The 10276-nt window shown below is 38.8% G+C and overlaps 1 protein-coding gene across 1 annotated transcript in view; it reads left to right on the forward strand.

The window, feature by feature from the left end:
- SLC26A1 (solute carrier family 26 member 1) overlaps positions 1 to 7729 on the forward strand; it is a 435468-nt gene extending 427739 nt beyond the window's left edge. Inside the window, exon 3 of the mRNA XM_078676549.1 lies at positions 118 to 7729. Coding sequence (XP_078532675.1) covers positions 118 to 1647 — 1530 coding nt within the window. The 3' untranslated portion in view covers positions 1648 to 7729. The remainder of the gene's footprint in view (positions 1 to 117) is intronic.
- Positions 7730 to 10276: the final 2547 nt, after the last annotated feature.

Here is a 10276-nt window from a genome sequence, read left to right on the forward strand (position 1 = left end):
TGAGTGTATTTTTATGTGAAGTAATTGATGCGTTTTTTAAAATAAAATAAAACATGCATAATAAAACTGCTGTTTGACACTTTCCCTTAATCTCCTTTCTCGTTTATGTTTTCGTAGGTTCTCATGGGGATTTTCCATTTAGGATTCCTATCCATCTACCTGTCTGAGCCGATGCTGGATGGATTTGCGACAGGTGCATCCTTGACAATTTTGACAGCGCAGGTCAAGTACCTCATAGGAATAAAAATTCCACGCAGCCAGGGATTTGGAATGATCATAACAACATGGATAAACATTTTTCAGAATATATCTCACACAAATTTCTGTGACGTGATCACGAGCGCCATTTGTATTGCTGTGTTAGTGACCGCCAAGGAGCTTGGAGATCGATACAAAACAAAACTGAAGATTCCACTTCCTACTGAACTCGTAGTCGTTGTGGTTGCCACCCTCATATCACATTTTTGTGAATTAAACAAAACGTATGGATCAAGTGTCTCTGGGGCCATTCCTACTGGGTTCATCCCTCCTCAGGTGCCAAATTTTGGACTAATCCCGCGCGTGGCGCTCGACGCCATCCCTCTCGCAGTTGTGAGCTTTGCTTTCACGGTTTCTCTTTCTGAGATGTTTGCAAAGAAATATGCCTACACTGTGAAAGCCAACCAGGAATTGTTTGCCATTGGGTTCTGTAACATCATTCCCTCTTTCTTTCACTCCTTCGCCACCAGTGCAGCGTTGGCAAAGACCCTTGTCAAGTCCTCCACTGGATGCCAAACCCAAGTCTCCAGTGTTGTTAGTGCGGTGGTGGTGCTTCTGGTGCTTCTCTTCTTCGCCCCCCTCTTCTATGCGCTACAAAAATGTGTCTTGGCATGCATCATCATCGTGAGCTTAAGAGAAGCTCTAAGGAAGTTCAGAGACCTACCAGCAAGATGGCGGCTCAACAGAATCGACACAGTGGTGTGGTGCACAACTGTTCTGGCTTCTGCCCTTATCAGTACCGAGATGGGGCTTCTCATTGGAATCATTGTATCAATGCTATCCATTATTGGCCGCACGCAGAGGTGTCACTCCACCTTGCTCAGCCAGATCCCAAACACTGTCTTCTATGAAGATAACGGTAAGTACGAAAACCTCAGCACCGTTCCCCATGTCAAGATCTTCCGCTTTGAGGCACCACTATACTACGCAAACAAGGTTTTCTTCCAAAAAGATCTGTACAAAATGGTTGGGCTGGACCCGGCTCTGGAAATCGCAAAGAGGAAAAAGATCTTGAGGAAAGAAAGAGAATCAGTAGAGAAGAAAAACAAAGAAAAAGTGAAAAACACGAGTTTGAAGGAAGGGGATGGCACCCTAAACCTGTTCATTAAACAGCTGGATGTTCGAACCATTATTATTGACTGTTCGGCTACACCATTCCTGGACACATCAGGAGCGAACACTCTAAAGGGAGTGTTAAAGGATTACAAGGAAATAGACATCAGTGTTCTGCTGGCTTGCTGTAATTTCTCAGTGATTGATTCCTTGGAAAGAGCTGGGTACTTTGGAAACAACAACAGTGAAATTCACAAGCTTCTCTTCTACAGCGTTCACAGTGCCGTTCTGTTTGCAAGAGAGCAGATGCGTCCATATGCTGAATGTAATGTTTGATACTGTGACGAGGGTTGCATGGAAAAAACATTATTTCCAAGGATTTCTCAGCAAACGTTTCCATGCACCATATAAACATTAGGTGTTTCCACTTTTATTATAGACTTGTATAGAATAGTGTCTCACCTAAAATGTAATTTTTGCACTTAGGTAATATTCTTCTTCTCAGGCAATGTCTGCCTCTTTGGAAATCTCTTGTACCTTTGACGACTGAAGTTCCAACCCATAACATTGATCAAAACTGGGCTCTCGATTGAAAAAGTCAACATGCTTTGTGGAGGTTTTCAGGGAGGTTGACCCTGCTAGAGCCAGCCCTACATTAGATCACTAGTCAAATGCGGCCAAGATTTGCAGCGAGGCAAAGACATTAGCAAGTAGAAGCTCTTCCATAGGTCAAAACTCGATAATGTCCAATTTTCAGCAATATAATCCTAATAATAATATACACCAAAAGCACAGGCTAAAGTCATTGTCCCCTCGTAAAATGCTCTCTTGCCAGCATTGACAGTGAGGGCAAGGTGGCCTAGAGTAGATTATGACTTCTTTTTAATGCCAATGATTAAAGATGATCCCAGGACTCAGAGTGATCACGGGTCTCCATAGAGATTAGTTCCTTAAACCAATGAGATAGTTTTAGGTACACAAGTCCTGGCACACCTCATAGGGAAGGGCATTCTTCATCAAATGAAGGTTCAAAAACATCTAAAATTTTTGTTCAAAAGGCAACAGTGCCTACTTTCTTAGAATGGAAAAAAAGATTCCACCTTGGGATCAGAGCAGGAAAGCACTGACAGATGGAAGACATGTTGACCCATATTCAAGATCTCATGCAGCTCCCTCACCAGCCATAGACTCCTGGAGACCCTGGAGGACATGACTGGACTAACCCTAAATATAATGGGTACCCTAGTGCCTTAATAAACACTCTAGTTTTTGTTGTGAAGACGGGGTCACACTTGTTGACAGTGTAACACCTGTGAAATCTCATGAAGGGTCATTGGCAGCTACAGTGCATTCGTTCTATGCATAATGGTGAAGGGGCTGTAGCAAATTGCCTAGAGTAGGATTTGTGTAGTTTAATTCAAGTTACAGGATTGAGTAAAGCCAGAACTATTTTCAAAGTTAGTGAGAGGTTTGGTGTAAAAATGTGATGTAAAACACACATGGTATGCACAGAAGCATTGCATTCTATGAAAACTTTGGGGCCTATTAACAAGGCGGTGATATAAAATTATCCCTGCTTTTGAGATAACTTTATCGCCTTAGCTATCGCGTGTTTTGCTGTTTTTGTTCCCTTTTCCAGCATGCCTAACTTTGCATCGCTAATGAGATGCAAAGTAGGCATGTCTGTGGAAACAACCTGGGTAAATATCGCGAAGGCAACTTCGCAATATTTACAATGCGGGTGAAGCTATTATTTTAATCGGGCTAAGAATGCCTTAACGCAGGTATTTAACATCTGTTGAATTCCTGACTATGGCATACCTAACATGGGAGGTGGATTCATGTAATATGACCACAGGGTCGTATTATCAAGCATATTGCCATTTTACATGGAACATCGCTGAAAAACCAGCGATGTTCCATGGAAAAGGGCACTATCGCTGAAATATTCATCGCCATGGCGCTGAACATTGTTAATACAACGCTAGCCTGGCGAAATATTCCAGCGATAGAAAATAATGCGGTATACAAGGTCAGCGATAATGATCGCTGCCTGTTGCAAATATGCCCCATAGTTTCTAAAAATCACTAGGGCCCTGTTTACAAGTGGGCCGGAGTTTCAGAACCATGTGCAAACGCCTGTTTATGTAAAAGATAGAATTCCAAGATGTGCATAGCTTACCTTACCTGGTAAATATTGGGTGCAATAAAGTCGCACCCTTCTTTTTATTGCGGCATGTCAAACCTGCTGTGATTTAATAGGATACATTAGGATAATATTTTATGACATGCACATTTTGATGCCATAACCACCAAATCCCATAGGTTTTTTCTCCAAATGTCAGACTAGGTGGAAATAAATTCCATACCCCGGGTAGTTGGAACTTGTAATCAGGACATAAAATTGCTAGTGTTGTCATTGGAAGAACACTGAGTATGTACTGTGAGACTGAATTCATTGTTAAAACCAGTTTTCTACTAAGAACAAGATTCTGCAGCTCCTGCAGCATTATGAGCGTGACAAGCATGCCTAACCAGTGCTCGTGCACCCTCACCCATCTTTACTACACCCAGGGTCATACATGAATCCCAGGCCCAAGCAATATCTCATATTTAGGCTCAATGGTGAGGAGAGGACTAATTAAACAAGTATTTACAATGCAATCAGTCTCGCATTTGGGACCTTATATGCAATTAGCTACGCAACACATTAGCCTGGGTGCTGAAACATCTACTGTTCTTTAACATGGAGGGAAAGAAAGCACGAAATGGTGTGCCACGCCAGGTATGGGAACACATGGAGAGACATATTGCCTTTCAGTGGGTAATGGTATAGTCCAAAGCTATGTTTTTAATATTAAGACAGTTAAATAGAGGCAGTTGAACAAAAACAAGTCCCTAAGTGGAAGCAGGCAAGTACTAGAGCTGATCTCCAGGGCCCACAAAGTACATACACATATAAGTAATTATTATATAAGTATATACAAGAGTTCTCCAATGCTCAACCTAAAAAGTAGTGAGTTCTGTTTCGCTTTGGTAATCTGGGTATGACCTTCTACAGGCTGAGGAAGACAGCAGTACTGGCTGCATGAGTTGCACTCATCGAGGAGAGGTTGGGGCAGCTGATGATGAAACTGGCAATCTATTTTTGTCTTTGTCTCCATGGACTGTTGTAAGGTGGCCCCTTTTTTGAAAAAAACATGTTTAGAGGTGTTAAACTGAGTCTTTAGCAATGCTGAAATAGAAAAACAACAATGATGAACTGGAAAACCATCTCTCACTCTATTTTGAGTATTAGCATTATAGCATTACCACCTAGACTATCTCCCCGTTGTTTTACAATGCGGTCAGTGAGTATTATTTGCGTCCACTCATGTACACAAAGCACACATGTACTTTGCAGAAGGTAAACATAGTTTTAAAGGCTTTAAGTAATATAGCGATTCCAAACTCCTGGAACCCGTGGATGGAATTTGCACTCATATTTTCTTACACAATTTCATTTTATAATATCACAAACATAGATATTTCGTCAGAGATGTTAACTTGATTCGGGACAAAGTACATCGAAAGGATATCGAAAGGCATGAGAATAATGAGTTTTCAAAGCAGTCTTTCCTTTTCTCATTTTGGGTTTAACTGCATACTAGGTTGTGACTTTATATTTCTAAATTCTTGCATTATTATTAAATTTAGACTGATGCATCATTACATGTTTTTACTGCTTTGCGGTCACAGGCTATCAAGTTAAATACGTTTGAGCAATAGGGAGAGGATGTGGTATTACAACCAGAGCTGCCTATTTTGGAACTGTGGGCTGGGTTCGACTTTCGGGATCGGCTCAACATCCTGTGACTATGGACATATCCCTTATTCTCCATGTACCTAAAAGATTAATGTGACCCCGTGTAATGTAAGTGGTGCTCAGGTAAAGCACTCCAATACAATTTGGTTGAGTTCCCGCTATATCAAAAAAATCAGCAAGTGGCTTCTATATGAAAACATATGTTTGTTTACTATTGCATATATAATAGCATGCCAGGGGACTGATTTCATTGTTGGGCGGACTTGCGTCCGCTCAACACAGTCTCAGAAACGGGACCAGCTGACCTCCGGTCGGTGGTCATGACTGCCTGATTAGGATGCAACCTAACACTGTTCGGTCACATTCCGACATTTCCCTATGGAAGCGGTACAGCCGTAAGCCTATCGTAGTACATGCCCCCATAAAGAATTGGGAGGTGGTGTTAATCTCTTCACCCATGTGGCAGGCACCTTGTGCCTGCCATGGGATGCAGGGAATAGTCACAGGCTGTTTGAAGCTAGTTTCTTTAGGCTGAGCATATGTAATTGACATATAAGTTATAGAAGTGACATATACATCATATAAGTGACATATACATCATATAAGTGAAATATAAATTATATAAGTGACTTTGTTCAGGAGTCCAAGGGCCTTGCAGTAATTCCTGGGTCTTTTCTATGGAGAATCAGGCACACGTGGCAGGGCATTCAGCAGCTCTTGCAAGAGATTTAACCTTGTTATCAAGGTTCATATGCTCATATGATCAGGACCTAAATTATCTGATGATTTTTATCCCCATGCACAGGGTAAGTGTTCACTTTGGAATGCCTCAATGGCTATTTCACAGCTGAAAGTTATACACAAACATCATACTTTTTTGTTTAATTAGCTCTGTTTTATCACAGGAAACAGGTTCTGATCAAGTGATCCATTTCCACTACTTTAGTAAGCATTACATCGCTTCGGGACGAGTGTACTATCCATTTTTGCCAGCACAAAATCTCTGAATCAGAGCTTGTAACTGCACAAATACATTTTCAAATTTGAAAAATGTATTTTAAGAGTCAGTAACGTTTACAGATTCCTAAAATAGTTTGCAAATAGATGTTGATGCGGTATTTGGTAAGGGTGTTGCAGGTGTCCCAAATACCAATTTAGAATCTCATGTATTGATGTTTTGCGACTGAAATCATGTCGCAAAACGTTGAAAAAATAATCAACTCCTGCTCATGCTAAGCTATTTGCAAAAGACAAGAGGATCGTTTGGGACCCCTACCTCTTTGTGTAGGTTAAAAAAAGTAAAACATAGTCCTTCTCTTTTATAGAAAATGGACTGAATGTTTTTTTCTGATTTAAAAAAATAAATACATTTGTTATTGAAATCTGAAAAGACAGTGTGGTTGCTGACCCTAGCAGGCCACAGTTCCTGTGATTGCCATCAATCAGACAAAATCACTATTTGCAACCTACCACAAGACTATTCATGAGTTAGGCCCAGTTATGACCAACTCTAATTCAGAATTTTAGTTATTAATGTTAATACATAGTTCCGCACATAACATTCAATACTGGTAGCAAAAATACTAGTTGTGAATAGTGGGCAGGTTTTTTTTTCAACCATAGCTTAGTACATCTACCCCCTAGATCGCTGTGCAGTTAAAGTAAAATGAATAGAAAAAAGGAAGACAAAGGAAGAATAAAGAAATAAGTGACCCTATAAATGATACAACTATGTCAACCGTACTCATTTATTGCACTCTTGGGTAGATATGTGCATTATATTGTTACAGTGGCAGCTATTTTCAACTGAATATATTTATAGTCAAATTATTTTAATAAGCACGTTATGTAACACCTTTCTGAATTTTGAATTAACGCCAGATTTCATAAATGTATGCTTCTGTATTTGAAAAATATTAAAAAGGACAAAAAATGAGATATCGACCATCTGTTACAAAGGGATGTTTTCCTTGAGTTTTATTTATAAATTGTACCTGTTTTAGAACTCTCGAAGGGACAGACTTTAGGAATATATTATTTTTGTCAGTGTGAGAAAATTCTCAAACACTTTTTGTGAATTTTATTGAAGCAACACACAAAAGTAATAGAGGTTGGCAAGAAAACATTCAACAGCCTGAAGCATAAAAAACACCTAAATAGAGGTATATCTATGAGCATTTCAATTTAAGGAAATAGCACTTAAAGAAAGAGATACATGGGACATTCAAATTTAATTAATTTATTGTCGGCCAAGTCCCTGTCCATGTTTTATAGCTCATGTTGTAATGACAGTGGTTGTGAAATACTAAATATGAATACAAATCATGTTTGAACACACGCCAAAAGAAGCTGTTTGCCGAAAAACGAGTCTACATCTTCTCTGGACAGAAAAACAAACAGCTACATGTTTCAGTTTTGTTGGGTCTCACCTATATGGAACAGCTTTAGTCCCAATGGTACTGAGCACTACAGGACCCACATCTGGCCATCCTCGTCGCTCGCTCTTAGGATGTCTCACTGCATTACCAGCGAATGTTACATGTGCTGGGGACATAATGATACTACCAACCAGCCTTGAAATAATAAACGAAGCAGATATTAACCAGAAGAATATGAATTGTTTTCAGTCTCTCTTCCTAATACTATGTTTCCTATAATCACGCCAGTGTTGTACAAACCTTTTGAATGTCTTAGTGTTATTCACTTGTTGTGGGAGTTAGAAAACTTTCTGTGTGTGCTTTGGTATATATATATATATATATATATATATATATATATATATATATATATATATATATATATATATATATATATATATACATACACTGAAAAAACCATAAGTTATAGACCATATATAGTTAGGAATTAGCATTTACAAAACCTTGAAAATTCACTGAAAAAACCATAGGTTATAGACCATATATAGTTAGGAATTAGCATTTACAAAACCTTATTTTACTCACACAAAACCATTGAAATTCGCATATATAGTTAGTTGCACTAACTATATATCGCGCACCCGCAATCCACTGCTGATCATGTCACATATTACATCATTCATGACATGGTCAGTGACATCACTGATGACATCACTGATGACATCTCAAATGACATCACTGATGACATCACTGATGACATCTCAAATGACATCACTGATGACATCTCAAATGACATCACGGATGACATCACTGATGACATCACTGATGACATCTCAAATGACATCACTGATGACATCACTGATGACATCTCAAATGACATCACTGATGACATCTCATTTGACATTACTGATCACATCACTGATGACATCATTCATGAGATAATACGATGAACCTCTTCAGACTCTAATATAACCTTAGATACACTCTGTAAACAGACACTCACAGACTGTCACTCATCCATGGAGTTACTCACACACCTAGTCAGTCATGCAAAGAATCAATCACACCTCCATTTCCTCAACTATACAGTTATACACACCTTACTTATTCAAACATATACTAACACATATTTACTCTCTTATACAATCCCTGATACAAGTTCACAATGATCCATACAGCCACTCACACATTCACTGGCTCTTATGCACAGTTATTTATATATGTCAACTCTCACATGTACTGTGTTTTACATATGTACTTACTTTGACATGTAGCACTGAGATATCCATTCACTCACCAATACACTCATGCACACAGTCAACCGCCCATACAGCTGTTTCCACATGCACTTTTGAACCCATACATCTAGTGAATCAACTGCTCACACATCTATGCACAGAGTCATACACCTCCCAGCCACCCACACACACACTCAGTCTCCCATACAAATACTTGGGCAACCAATCAATAACCCATATAGTTACTCATATAGCTACTGATCAACACATGCAGCAGTTTACAGAACAGACATAATGATGCACAAATTAAGACAGTTTAGTCACTAACCCATGCACTCAGTGAGACACATTTAATCACTCACTCATACAGTCAGTCATGCACCTACTAAATCCTTCATCCAGACACTTATACATCCACTCATTCTTCAATATGTAAGACATATTTTAACTTTACAGAAATATACAGTCACTGGATGTTGTCATCAGTGATGTCATCAGTGATGTCATTTGAGATGTCATCAGTGATGTCATCAGTGATGTCACTGACCATGTCATGAATGATGTAATATGTGACATGATCAGCAGTGGATTGCGGGTGCGCGATATATAGTTAGTGCAACTAACTATATATGCGAATTTCAATGGTTTTGTGTGAGTAAAATAAGGTTTTGTAAATGCTAATTCCTAACTATATATGGTCTATAACCTATGGTTTTTTCAGTGAATTTTCAAGGTTTTGTAAATGCTAATTCCTAACTATAAATGGTCTGTAACCTATGGTTTTTTCAGTGAATTTCAATGGTTTTTTAATAGCAAATATCAAAAGCTGTAAAATGTATTCTTCTTTTAAAGGAAAAATATATTTTATATGTATTTAATATAATTTTTTTATGTATATACATTTTTTGAGGGAACGAATTTATCAACTATCATGCTGAAGAAGAGTGTGGGGAAAAAAAAACAAAGAGGAGGACTAAGAGGAAAGAACAATCAGTTCAAAAATACAATTGCTTTAAAGCATGAAGTGCTTTTCCACACATTTACATTTAAATAACCCATATTAGAACATACAAAATATCTACAGAGGAGATGGTGTACATTGAATTTTAGACTCTTCTTTGGTACCTACATGTTGGTACTTACATCACCCACACAACACAACAACCGGGACGCTGTCACAGATATATATATGTTTTTTAACGTTAATTTCTCAAAATCCACTGGAGCACATATCTTGAGACCTAGCAAAGGCACATCGGGCAAACAGTCTCTACAATTTTGCCAAGTTTCATAGAAATCCATTCAGCCGTTCGAGCTAAAAGTGAGTCCAACCGCCCTATGGAAAACTCAATGTTAAAAAACACGTTTTGGGACCCCCCTTTTTTCTCGGCCCCCGCTTGACGAACCCCCCCAAACTTTCAGGGGACGCTCAGAAACAAAATGTGCCATTTTCCTGAAAATTTCAGCCAATTCCGTCCATCAACGCCAAAGTTATTCAACATAGAATTTTCAGAAATCCCTATTCAAAAAAATCCTAACTATAT

This window comes from Lissotriton helveticus, chromosome 2_1 (genome assembly GCF_964261635.1).
Source record: "Lissotriton helveticus chromosome 2_1, aLisHel1.1, whole genome shotgun sequence".
NCBI lineage: Eukaryota > Metazoa > Chordata > Amphibia > Caudata > Salamandridae > Lissotriton > Lissotriton helveticus.